This window comes from Bos taurus, chromosome 5, assembly GCF_002263795.3.
Source record: "Bos taurus isolate L1 Dominette 01449 registration number 42190680 breed Hereford chromosome 5, ARS-UCD2.0, whole genome shotgun sequence".
In the NCBI taxonomy this organism is placed as follows: domain Eukaryota; kingdom Metazoa; phylum Chordata; class Mammalia; order Artiodactyla; family Bovidae; genus Bos; species Bos taurus.
The window spans coordinates 41,440,548-41,455,191 of NC_037332.1; the positions used below are offsets into that span (position 1 = coordinate 41,440,548).

The 14,644-nt window shown below is 34.4% G+C and overlaps 1 protein-coding gene across 2 annotated transcripts in view; it reads right to left on the minus strand.

The window, feature by feature from the left end:
- C5H12orf40 (chromosome 5 C12orf40 homolog) overlaps positions 1–14,644 on the minus strand; it is an 83,330-nt gene that overhangs the window by 47,681 nt on the left and 21,005 nt on the right. For both annotated transcript variants that reach the window (XM_059886928.1, XM_015471037.3), the window contains exons 4-6: positions 10,275–10,407; positions 9,750–9,798; positions 1,737–1,852 (exon numbers count right to left, since the gene is read on the minus strand). In XM_059886928.1, the coding sequence (XP_059742911.1) occupies positions 1,737–1,852; positions 9,750–9,798; positions 10,275–10,407 (298 nt within the window). The remainder of the gene's footprint in view (positions 1–1,736; positions 1,853–9,749; positions 9,799–10,274; positions 10,408–14,644) is intronic.

A 14,644-nucleotide genomic window follows, 5' to 3' on the forward strand; every position in this document is an offset into this window, starting at 1 on the left:
AATGAAAAAGCTAAGCATTTCACCAAAGATACATAAATGATTAGTAAGCACATGAAAAGATGCCAACATCATTAAAATCTCAATAAGATACCAGTACATGTTGACTAAAATAGCATAAATTTTAAAAGACTAACCATACCAAGTGTTGTCAAGAATGTACTGCAAATGGAGCTCTCATTCTTTGCTGATGGGAATGTAGAAATGACACAAATCACTTGGGAAACAAGTCTGCCAGTTTCTTAAAATGTTAAACATACGCTAGCCATTCCATATGTAGATATCTGGTGGTGGTTTAGTTGCTAAGTCATGTTTGACTCTTGGGCAACCCCATGGACTGTAGCCTGCCAGGCTCTTTGGTCCATGGGATTCTCCAGGCAAGAATATGGAGTTGGTTGTCATTTCTTCTCCACGGAATCTTCCCAACCCAGGACTCAAACCTGGGTCTCCTGCATTGCAGGCAGATTCTTCACCAACTGAGCTATGAGGGAAGCCCTGTAGATATTTACCCAACAGAAATGAAAACATATATTCAAATAAGATTTCAACATCAATGTTCATAGTAGCTTCATTTTGGAATAGCCAAAACTGGAAGGAAAAAAACCAATTGTCTATCAACAGATGAATAAATTTTGCTATATTCATACAATGGAAAACTACTCAGCAATAAAAAGAAATGGATTTACTGAACACACAATAAACAACAAAGATGAATCTCAAAGTAATTATGCTGAGTGAAAAAAAAAAAAAAAACCAAAAATGGGAAAACATACTGTATAATGCCACTTACAGACTAATCGATAGTAACAGAAATCACATCAACGGTTGCCTTGGGATGGGAGTAAGTGATGTGAAATGACCAGAAGAATGGATTTACAAAGGTGCCCAAGAAACTACAGGAGATGATGAGTAAGTTCATTATTTTTAAAATACGCCAAAACTTACCAAAGTGCACATTTTAGGTAAGTTCAGTTTGTTATATGTTGATTATACATTAATAAAGTTGTTTTTGAGAAATCTCAGAACAAAGAGAAAAAAGTAGTGTTTTGTGGCTTTTACAATTCTCCAGGCAAGAAGCAGTGTTTGCTTAGACTGGGATGGAACCATTAGAGATGAAAACATAAGTAAATAATATTAAGGTTTCTTAGAATGCAGAAACGACAATACTTTGTTGGTGAAATGTATATTGAGAGATAAAGAAAAGGAAGAAATCAAGGACAACTTTTATTTTGGCTTAAGCAACTGAGTGAATAGTGGTGCTATCTATTAATATGAAGACTTGGATAGGATTGCAGAGTCAAGGTTTCTCATCACAATTAACAAGAAATAATTCAAACTGGTTTGACAATTTCAATGGATTAAAAAAAAAAAAACTAGGGTTTATATACAGACATCTAGAAAATAAAAATAGGGCACTGATCAACTACCAGATATGAAAAAGAAGTTAATACGATATGACACAGTAAAGGAAACTAGTAATTCATGGAAATTATAAAACAGGTGCAAAACACCTTGGCCCCAAATATTTTTTTAAATAAATTAGTTAAAGGTCAATTCGACAATAATTTAAAAGTGATTTAATGAAATACTATATTTTATTGATAGTGTTCTTATTCTGGCAGTAATATTTAGGTCTGTTTATATCTCTAACTAAAAATAGTTGTGTCTGTTAAAAGCAAATTAATAATTTAAGAAACAAATGCTACAGGTTCTTTATTACCTTCAACATCTTTGCTTACCTGTTTAATCTTTTAAATAATGGTCCAGATTGTGCTGTTTCATATGATGGATTGAAAGTATCTTGATTTTCATTTAATTTAGAAACCAAGGAATGAGAATAATTAACATTACTGAGCTGAAAAAGAAAGGAAGAGCTGCCAAAATGGTAATGTACAGATACACAATTTAAATTATTTATTATAAAATGCCATTTAAGTGAATACACATATATTCAAAAAATGTATTATTTTAATCTAAAAGAAAATAATTGCACCCTAATTGAAAATAAAAGTTTCTAACAATGAAAGCATATCAGTATTTGAGTGATTATTAAAATAATACGGTTGATACTATGGTGAGCTACATATTTTACACTGGTTAAAAAATACCCAGAACACCAGGATCTGAGTAAATAAAAGTTAAATTTCTCTCATAGAAATCACGTAATCTTTTCAAGAAAACAGCTATACCTAACTCAGTTTTTCCATCTACTGAGTAAAATTTTTGACTGCTACTTTAATATTTCTGAATATCAATATCATTGAGTGCAAAATGCAGAAAGGATTGGAAGACTATTGAGAAAAAGTAATTGAAATAATCCATTTATTAATGTGGAAAGATATTTTATTGGCTCAACATTAATCTATCCAGCAATAATAATTTACATCTGCAGTATATATTTATCTGTAAGCCATGAAACATAGAGATAAGTCCAAAGAAAATCAATGACAGAAATAGAAAAAAAGAGAGAGGGAGACAAAAAGAGATACTGAAAGGCTTCAAAAAAATATAAAGGTTTAAAGTAAGGGAAAATTGAAAATAAAGTCTTATAATACATCTCAGTGTCAGAGAAACAGTGGCAGAAGCACAGAGACAAATTCATTCCTCAGAGTGAGTAACACACAAACAAATCAAAAGAGAGGGGAATATTATATATTGGCTCAAATATTAACTTCTCCAGGGCAGTGAGAAGTGAGTCCCAGACCAAGTTTTTTTCTTTTTTTTTTCAATCAATTTTCCTTTGTATCTTATAATTTCATTTCAGTTCTTCTCACTTTTCTTCAAATCCCTCCAAATAAACTATTAAATACTTCACTAAAACTTCACAATGTGACAATATGCCTTCAGTTCAGTTCAGTTCAGTCGCTCAGTCGTGTCCAACTCTTTGCGACCCCATGAATCGCAGCACGCCAGGCCTTCCTGTCCATCACCAACTCCCGGAGTTCACTCAAACTCACATCCATCGAGTCGGTGATGCCATCCAGCCATTTCATCCTCTGCCATCCCCTTCTCCTCCTGCCCTCAATCCCTCCCAGCATCAGAGTCTTTTCCAATGAATCAACTCTTCGCCTAAGGGGGCCAAAGTACTGAAGTTTCAGCTTTAGCATCATTCTTTCCAAAGAACACCCAGGACTGATCAATATGCCTTGGACAGGTATAAAAGACTCTTGTTGCTGTCTTCTGCTCTATTAAGTATTGCATTATTTACCCTTCTGCAGATAATCACTAATCTATAATCTATTAGTAGGAGATTATTTAAATAGATTATAGAGCATTTCATTCTCTAGCCTATAAATTATTTAAAAGAATAAGCATGAGTTTTAAGCAGATCTAGGATGCAAGTTTTAGTCTTATAAATACAAAATGAAAGATAATGGAATATTTTTCACTGCATCCTTCAAAAATTATTGGGTTCTTAGATTAATAAGGCTAACACATATCACTGAAACATAATATCAGTACTTCAATTTTTCTTTTCTGAAAAACAGAAAACATACTTTAATAAAAGTGAATCATGGTGTATATTATATAGCTATAAAATACCATAACTATAACTAATAAATTTATAATTGTAAATTAATTTATAAATAATAAATATGGCATAAACCACTGCATGCTAAAATTGAGAGGAATTCAAAATAAATATTCCTGCTAATAAGACACAGCATTTATATAACCATTTTCCTCACTATCATTATATATTATTACAATAATCCCTGATGGCTCAGCAGGTAAAGAATCTGCCAGGAATGCAGGAGACACAAGAGACACAGGTTCAGTCTCTGGTCAGGAAGATCCCCTAGAGGATGAAATGGCAACCCACTCCAGTATTCTTGCCTGGAAAATACTATGGGCAGAGAAGGCTGGTGGGCTACAGTCCATGGGGTCACAAAAAGTCAGACACAAATGAGTGACTAAGCACAAGCACACACACAGTAATCTTTAATAATTTCATTTTTTAAATCTATGTAAATTTAATAAAAAATCACTTCTTGGCATTTTCTATGAAAGATACATTTCAGAACTTTAAATTTTGAATTTTTAGTATTAACCTTAGTGCATAAATAATTAAACATTTTAGCATTACACATCTCTACATATTTGTGTAATTATAATTGAAATGCATATACCCAGTTGGCATCTGTCAAATCATGAAAAGAATCAAGTCATCATAATTCATACTTAATATAGGCTACTATGATATCACTGAAGTTATATATTGCTATTCACAGGACCCTTTCTATAACACATCTACTGGGCCACCATGACATCACCAACTATTCATTTACTGTGATTACAGTCATCATACTATTATGTAACACACTAAACGATTTTCAGTTTCACTATCAATTTTACTAAAAAATGATTTTTTCAAATATTTTTAAAACATTTCAGTTTTTGAATTCATAATTTCCTACAGTGCAGAAAATTAATGTTTTTGCCCTAAGAGGAACTTTATACCTAATTTATATCCTATTGTGACTATATCTACAGCAAGTTACAACTAATATTTTAAAATCTATAAATAAGAAAAGAACATATCATAAAATATAATGGTATCAAAATGCTAAGAACCTTCGATTCAAAGACACTTATTCATCCTGCCTTTTTTTATATGCAACTTTCTGAAGACTAGGTACTATTCTGGGAATGAAATTTTGTTTTATAGTATTTCCAATGGAAGATACTTCTGCTGAAAAAGATAGTGGAGTGAAAATGCAGTTTTCTGTTCTGTTGAACTGAGGTTAAAACATTCTATGTGAACCCATGACTTGTGATAACTACAGGAAAGACACAATCATTTCATTTGCCAAAATGTATAAACGAGAGATGAGAAAAGTGAAAAATAGAAGCAAAAAAGGTCATGAGCTGCAGAAAAAGTTCCAAGGAAAGAAAGGCAAGTCAATCAGCAATTGACAAGACTTATTAAGACCAGAGAGTTTATCAGCTAAGATTATACTGAAGAGCTCCTTTTCACTGGACTTTATCATTCTTGGTCCTCTACACCCTCAGGTCCCATTCTACTACATGACATCTCCTAAAAACGGAAAGCCTCAGTTTCATTAATACACAGGACAGCTGATGAGATTTTCAAGAGATTTTAGTATCACTGTTTTTATCTTTCTGTAGTTTAACGTTCAGGATGGGGAACACAGGTATACCTGTGGCGGATTCATTTCGATATTTGGCAAAACTAATACAATATTGTAAAGTTTAAAAATAAAATAAAATTTAAAGAAAAAAAAAACTTTAGCAATTTAAAGACAAGAAAGGATAAACATTACCATAGCCTTAGATCTTAATATTTCAAACTTCAATCACAATCTGTTCATTTTCTAATTGAATAGAATTTTATTTGCTAAAAGTAGCTCTAAGAGGGAAGTTTACAGTGATATAAGTTTATATCATGAAACAAGGAAAATCTCAAATGAACAATCTAATCTTATACCTAAACAACTAGAGAGAGAAGAATAAACAAAACCCAAAATTAGTAGAAGGAAAGAATTCACAAGTCTTATGAAGTAGACACTAAAAAACAACAGAAAATCAAAAAATTAAAAGTTAGTTCTTTGAAAAGATAAACAAAATTGATAAACTTTTACTCAGAAACAACAAGGAAAAAAGGGAAAGGGTCCAAATCAATAAAGTGAAAGTGTTAGTCACTCAGCTGTGTTTGACTCTTTGTGACCTCATGGACTATAGCTCATCAGACTACTCTGCCCATAGAATTCTCCAGGCAAGTATACTGTAGTGGGTAGCCACTCCCTATTCCAGGGGATCTTCCTGATCCAGGAATCAAACCAGGGTCTGCAGGCAGATTCTTTACTGTTTGAGCCACCAGGGAAGCCCCAAATCAATAAAATTAGCAATGAAAAAGAAGTTATAACCAACACCACAGAAATACAAAGGACCACAAGAGACTGCTGGGTTTTCCTGGTGGCTCAGACGGTAAAGAATTTGCCTACAAAGCAGGAGACCCAGGTCCCAGGTTTATAAATCCTTAAAAAGGTACAATCTCTCAAGAATGAACAAGGAAGAAATAGAAAATATGACAGACCAATTGTAAGTACTGAAATTAAACCTGTAACTTTAAAACTTTCAATAAACAAAAGTCCAGGACCAGAAGACTTAACACATGAATTTTACCAAACATTTGGAGAAAAGTTAACAACTATCCTTCTGAAACTATTTCTAAAACTGCAGAGAAAGGTACATTTCCAAACTCATGGTATGAAGCCACCATCACCCTAATACAGAAAACAGACAAAGGTACTCCCCAAAAGAAAATCACAGGCCAATATCACTGATGAAAAATCCTCAACAGAATATTAGCAAACTGAATCCAAGAATTCATTAAAAGGATCATATACCAGTAGTCATGTATGGATGTGAGAGCTGGACCATAAAGAAGGTTTAGTGTTGAAGAACTGCTGCTTTTGAATTGTGGTCCTGGAGAAGACTCTTGAGAGTCCCTTGGACTGCAAGATCAATAGTCAGGAAATGAACCCTGACTATTCATTGGAAGGACTGATGCTAAAGCCAAAAATTCAATACTTCAGTCACCTGATACAAAGAACTGACTGAAAGCCCCTGATGCTGGGGAAGATTGAAGGCAGGAGAAGAAGGGGGAGACAGAGGATGCGATGGTTGGATGGCATCACAGTCTCAGTGGACATGAGTTTGAGCAAACTCTGGGAGATAGTGAAGGACAGGGAAGCGTGGCATGCTGCAATTCATGGGATGCAGAGTAAAATCGACTTAGCGACTGAAAAACAAATGCCATGATCAAGTGGTATTTATCCCAGGGATACAAAGATTTTTCAATATCTACAATCAGTGTAATATATATCACATTCACAAACTGAAGAATAAAAGTCATATGACCATATCAATAAATGCAGAAAAGCTTTTGATAAAATTTAACATCCATTTATGATAAAAACTCTCCAGAAAGTGGGAATAGAGGGAACATATCTCAACATAATACAGGCCATTTAGGACAAACCCACAGTAAACATCATACTCAACACATTTCCTCCAAGATCAGGTACAAGACAGGGATGTCCACACTTGCCACTTTTACTCAGTGCAGTTTTGGAAGTCCTGGCCATGGCAGTCAAAAAAGAAAGAGAAATAAAAAAAAAAATTCAAATTGGAAAAGAGGTAAAACTGTCACTATTTGCAGATGACATAACACTATATTTGCTTCCCTGGTGGCTCAGCTGGTAAAAAACTTGCCCACAATGTGGGAGACCTGGGTTTGATCCCTGGGTTGGGAAAATCCCCTGGAGAAAGGAACAGCTACCCACTCCAGTATTCTGCCAGGAGAATTCCATGGACTGTATAGTCTATGGGGTCACAAAGAGTCAGACATGACTGAGAGACTTTCATACATAGAAAACCCTAAAGATGCTACCAGAAAACTTCTAGAGCACATCAGTGAATGTGGTAAAGTTGCAGGATACAAAATTAACATACAGAAATCTATTGCATTTCCATACATTCACAATGGAAGATCAGAAAGAGAAATTAAGGAAACAATTTCACTTACCATCACATCACAAAGATGAAAATATCTAGAAAGAGACCTGTCTAAGGAGGCAAAAGACCTATACTCTGAAAATGGTAAGGCACTGATGAAAGAAACTGAAGATGACACAAACAGGTGGAAAGATATACCATGTTCCTGAACCGGAAGAATTAATGTTGTTAAAATGACTCCCTACCCAAGGCAATTTACAGATTCACTTTGGAGTATGGTATGAAGGTTCCTTAAAAACTAAAAATAGAGCTATCATATGCTTCTGCAATCCCACTCCTGGGGATATATCTGAAAAAAACCATAATTTGAAAAGATACAACCTAAATGTCCATGAACAGATGAATGGATAAAGAATATGTGGTATATATATATTTACTCAGTTATAAAAAAGAACAAAATAATGCCATTTGCAGCAACATGGATAGACCTAGAGATAACCATACTAAGAAAAGTAACACAGACAGAGAAAGACAAATATCATAGGATATCACTTATAAGTGGAATCTAAAAAAATAGATACAAATGAACTTATCTACAAAACAGAAATAGACCCATAGACATAGAAAACAAACTTACAGTTACCAACGTTGAAAGTGGGGAGGGATAAACTAGGAAGTTGGGATTAACATATACACATATGCTTCCCAAGTGGCTCAGTGGTAAAGAATCTAGCTGCTAATGCAGGAGCCACAGGAAACGTGGGTTCAATCCCTGGGTCAGAAAGATCCCCTGGAGGAGGAAATGGCAACTCACTCCAGTATTCTTGCCTGGAAAATTCCATGGACAGAGGAGCCTGGTGGGCTACAGTCCATGTGGGTCACAAAGAATCAGATGGACATGACTGCATGACTGAGCACCCATGCACTACTATACACAAAGTGAATAACCAATAAGAACCTACTGGATAGCCCAGAGGACTATACTCAATACTTTGTAATAACTTGAACTTCCTTGGTGGTCCAGGGGTTAAGAATCCACCTTGCAATGCAGAAGATACGGGTCTGATCCCTGGTCTGGGAACTAAGGTCACATAAGCTGTAGAGCAACTAACCCTGCATGCTGCTACTACTGAGTGCATGTGCTCCAGAGCCCATAGGAAGAACACACATGCCACAACTAGAGAGTCCATGGCCTCAGCAAAAGTTCCCACATGACTTGTGTGCTGCAAGTTAAGAGCTGATGCTTCCAAATAAATATATAAACAAATACTTTAAAATATATATTTTGTAACAACCTATAAAAACATTGGAGAAGGCAATGGCAACCCACTCCAGTGTTCTTGCCTGGAGAATCCCAGGGACAGGAGCCTGGTCAGGGCTGCCATCTATGGGGTCGCACAGAGTCAGACACGACTGACGCGACTTAGCAGAAGCAGCAGCAGCATAAAGAAAAACATTAAAAAAACTAATGCCATCACTTCATAACAAATAGATGGGAAAAAATAAGAAACAGTGACAGACTTCCTTTTCTTGAGCTCTAAAATCACCGCAGACAGTGACTGCAGCCATGAAATTAAAAGATGCTTGGTTGGATGGCACTACTGACACAATGGACAAGAGTCTGAGCAAACTCTGGGAGACAGTGAAGGACAGGGAAGCCTGGTGTGCTGCGGTCCCCGGGATCACCAAGAGTTGGAGACGACTGAGCTACTGAACAACAATAATAAAGGAAACAAATTTAAATATATATATAATTAAGCCACTATGCTGTATACCTGAAACTAACACAACATTGTAAATCAACTATACTTCAATTTAAAAATAAGTAAATAAAATTTTTAAAAATTAAAATTTGCTAAAAAATAATCATTTGCAATACTTTGAAAAATAATCCTAGGATCAACAAGACTATCGAAAATCACAGTTTCATATGAAATCAAATAATCTGATCACTGTGTGAAGAGATTAATTACTCAATGATCACATGAACCAAAAACAGGAATCTCCGAATGAACTATCCTTTACAGCTTGTCAGTAACAAGCAGAAGCAAATATTATGTACACATAGGCCTCATCTACATTATCAGAACTCCAAAATGTTTCTCATAAGCAACTGGTTAAAATATTCTTAAGGTGTAGGTTCCTTATATTAAAAACTTTTAAAAGAATAATTATAAATATGAAGTTTTTCCAGTATTTGAAAAATTTATATCATTTGTTGGCATATCACAACTATCAAAATTATAAAATTTAATTTAAAAAAACCTCACCTGAACTGGATCAAGTTCTTCCTTGGTGTCTAGTCTTTGATAGTATACACTAACAAAAATAAAATTTTAAGGTTAAAAATATAGATGGCAATAAAATTGACCATCTTTATATATCTATTTAAAATTCATACTGTTATATACAAATACGAAAACATATGGAAACATATGGAACTCTATAAGTAACTCTATTCATTCCAGATCATATTATTGAGTTTTCTAAAAATTATATTGTTATAAGAGAGATATTTTACGATAAAGTCAAACTATGTGTACAAAATCTTAGTAGGGACATTTGGTGATTTGATAAATGTCTTAATAGTCTAATGATATTATAGTAGCTGAACAAACAAAAACTGGAGCTATTATAGAAGAATAATTCCTCTGTATATCTTCCAGTGAGTAAAACGTAAAAACAATAATGACCATTTAAATACTATATAGTAATGTATGATGTTATAATATATATCATATATTAATGTAATATGCATCAGATAGATACATTAATATAACCTAGCTAAAACCTACTTGTTTTCTGTATCATCAATGCAGAGTTTAGATGGTACACAGTTAGGCGACATTGGAAGTTCTATATCATGCTTTCTTAGGGGCATTTTTATGTCTTTATTCATATTCACATGCATTGGTTTTCTCACAGTTTCTAGAATGAAAAAAATATAATTTATAAAAAATTATAAGAAAAATAAAATCTTTTTAAAGCATCATTTGATATACTATGTTCATTAAATAAATGCACATTTTAGAAATTTACTGAAACCATCTGTATTCTATATATGCTAGAAGTCATTACAATACTATCTCAGATATTTTGAATCATTCTTTTTACTTTATCATCTTACATACTCCTCTTGAAAGGGGTTCTATTAAATCCCTTCTACTTTTTTCTTCCTCTAATACTTCCTTGAAACCCAGACCATATCAGATATTGTCTTACACATTCTCATAGCACTATATAGGTTCTCGGTTATAACACTTACCATCCTTTTTTGTTCGTGATTAACTCTATTTCCCTCACTATATTTTTTAAATTTATAGAAGCAGAATCTTTGTGTTTCTTTATAGAAAAAGTCTCTGTTTCGTCTGTTCAGTACTTATAACAACTTTTCTTTTCTGGGAAATGTTTTTTACACATGCATCAACTATACAGTTCTAGTGGAGACTTTCCACCATCTTATAAAACCCTGCCTTTCAGTAAAAATAATTCGTGAAGGGGTAGACATCTAACCCAAAAAGAATTAAGAACTGTTCCCTCTATTTAGGAGTAACTGTTCCAGTGCTAAGACCTGGGGCAAGGCAACGCTCCTTCAGTGGAATTTTCAAAAGTTCAGGACCAGGTGAAATATCTCTCAGTATTTCTCTAATGGCAAAACTAGGAGAGATGAGCAAGGCTGGTTTTTTAAGGTAATGTTTTAAACCCCAATGATGAAGGCAGTCTGAGAGAATGAAGCTAATATCTGAAGTGAGAAAGAAATCTTGATTGAATTCAAAGCCTCTGATTCAAGCAGTTTCTGAAGCCCAGCTGCACCACTGCCCTTCCTTTTAGTTAAGTACCTTGGTCCTTTCAAGGCTGCTGTAACTGGATGCCATAGACTGGGTGGATTATGAAAAACAGAAATTTATTTCTCAGTCTGGAGGCTGGGATGTCCAAGATCAAGGTGCTGGCAAATTTGGTGTCTGGTGAGGGCCTGCTTCCTGTTTCTCAGACAACCATCTTCTCTCCCTGTGCTCTCAGATGGCAGAAAGGGAGAAAGAGCTCTCTGGGGTTTCGTTGTTGTTGTTGTTCAGTCACTAAGTTGTGTTCAACTCTTTGCAACCCCATGGATTGCAGCATGCCAAGCTTCTCTGTCCTTCACTATCTCAGACTTTGCTCAGATTCATGTCCATTGAGTCGGTGATGCTATCTAACCATCTCATCCTCTGCTGCCTTTTTCTCCTTTTGCCCTCAATCTTTCCCAGCATCAGTGTCTTTTCCAATGACTTGGTTCTTCACAAAGTATTGGAGCTTCAGCTTCAACATCAGTCCTTCCAATGAATATTCAGGGTTGATTTCCTTTAGGGCTGACTTATTTGAACGTATCAATTCTCTCGCACGCCGCACTCTTTACATCCAGCTCTCACATCAGCACATGACTACTGAAAAAACCATAGCTTTGACCATATACATACCTTTGTCAGTAAAGTGACACCTCTGCTTTTTAATATGCTGTCTAGGCTTCTCATAGTTTTCCTTCCAAGGAGCAAGTGTCTTTTAATTTCATGGCTGCAGTCACTGTCCACAATGATTTCGGAGCCCAAGAAAAGAAAATCTGTCGCTGCATCTACTTTCTGCCCTTCTATTTGCCATGAAGTGACGGAACTGGATGCCATGATCTTCATTTTTTGAATGTTGAGGTTTAAGCCAGCTTTTACACTCTCCTCTTTCACCCTCATCAAAAGAATCTTCAGTTCCTCTTCACTTTCTACCATTAGAGTGGTATCATCTGCATATCTGAGGTTGTTGATATTTCTTTAATAAGGGTACAATTGTATTCATGAGAGTTCCACCCTTATGACCTAATTGCCTCCTAAAAGTCCCTCCTGAACCATTACATTACAAGTTGGAATTTCAATACATCAATTTGGATGGGGGAACACAAACATTCAGTTCATAACATTATCTGAATGTCAGTTGAGCCTTACTTATAAAGTCTTGTTTTAAAGGACAGTAAAAATACCTCTATCTTCTACCCTTCTAAACTCCCACCTGGGGCTCCTGTGACAAAAGATGGGTTAACAAGAGGAAAATATACAAACTTATTTAATATAAGTTTTACATAGAAAACTTCATAAGAAAATTAAGACCCAAAGAAGTGTTTAAACCTGAGTATTTTTACGTGAGGTTTGATGAAGAATGGAAAAGTTATGGAGAATGTGATAGGACAAAAAAGGAGTATAAGCACAGTGTGTAGTAAATTGGGGAAAACAGCAGTCCTGTTCATTTAGATTCCTCTCAGTGTCCCTCTGTTTGAGATAAAGATGTTCCCTGGTTGAGGAACTAAGATCCTATATGCTGCACATGGTCCAATAAAAAAAAAAAAGTAAAAACTGTTTGACTCAAAATTATAGAACTCTTAAAAGAAAATATAGCAAACATAAAGGGTAAGCTCTTTGTTCTCCATTTTGGTAATTTTTTGCATTTGACATCAAAACAAAGGCAACTGAAGCAAAAATAAACAACTGAGACTACATTAAACTAAAAAGGCTACTGCATAACAGAAGAAACCATTAACAAAATGAAAAGACAACCTAAGGAATGGGAGAAAGTATTTGTAAATTACATATTTGATAAGGGGTTAATATCAACAATATATAAAGAATTCACATAACTCATTAGCAAAAAAAAAACTAATTTAAATATGGGCAGAGGACTTGAATAGATATTTTTCTAAAAACGACATACAAATGGCAAGGGGCACTCAATATTAGTAATCATCAGGAAAATGCAAAGCAAAACTACAGTAACACATCTTCTCAAACCTGTAAGAAGGAATTATCAAAAAGACAAGAGATAACAAGTGCCAACAAGAATGTGGAGAAAAGGAAACACTTGTGCACTGCTGGTGGAAATGTAAATTGGTTCAGCCACTATGGAGAACAGAATGGAGGTTCCTCAAAAAATTAAAAGACTAACACAAGATTCAGCAATACCCCTTCTGGGTATATATATCCAAAAGAAATGAAAAAGGATCCTGAAGACAAATCTGCACTCTCATGTTCACTGAAGTATTATTCACAATAACCAAGATATGGAAACAACCTAAGTGTCTGTCAACGGATGAACAGATGTGGTGTATACATAAAATAGTCTTCAGCCTTGAGAAAGAAGAAAATCCTGCCAATTATGACAACATGGATGGACCCTGAAAATATTAAGCCAGACAGAAAAAGACAAATGCGGCATGGTATCACTTACATGTGGAACCTTGGAAAAACAAAAAAGTCGAACTCATAGAAACACAGAGTAGAAGGTGGTTTCCAGGGGCTGAGGATGAGAGAGAAGGGGAAATAGGCAGAGGCTGACAAAAGGGCACAAACTTTGAGCTGTATGATGATTAAGATCTGAAGATCTAATGTAAAATGTGAAGTATAGTTGATAACAATATTATATAAGTAAAGAAAGTAAAATCAGATTTACAACAAAAAATTTTATTCCTGAAGTCCATGAATTATGTATTTACTTTTACTACAGTAAAAGTTTTTACTTTTGTAAACTGCTCTGTGGAGGGAGAAACAAAAAATGACAGAGAAAAGAAAAGAGGGGATACTAAGAATACTATAATCAATTTCTATCTATCATTTATGAACTCTTTTAAGCTCTCATTTTAGCACTTGTTTTAAAAATTAAGTATCAGACAAAGGTCCCTTGAGATAGAAAAAAAAGTAGTCTGATTAAACTTTTTTATTTACTTAAAGAATCAAAGTGCAAGCCAAAATGAACTTTATTTTGAAGTATTAAGACTACTACAATTAACATCTCAAGAATGCCTGAGAAATTATTTATGTTGTGAGATAGGAAACTAATCATTGAGACAAAAATCTTTTCAGCTCTTCCTTTTTAAATAGATTTTCTAAATAGTATAAGATAATAAACACATTTATTTCCTGCTCTTTAGCTGAACTTTGGTAACTAACTGCCAAGACAGAATAATGTAATAACTGAAACAGCTGCACTGTAATAAGTCTAACCATGCCTTATAAAATTAATTTTATATAACATTATATAAACTAAAAATAAAAATAAATGGATTAAGGAATAAGAGATTTTAAGCAAAAATTAACAAATCTTCTTATTTAAGCAGGCAACTAAGTTTTAAAAGTTTCCTTTCCACATCCTTTGA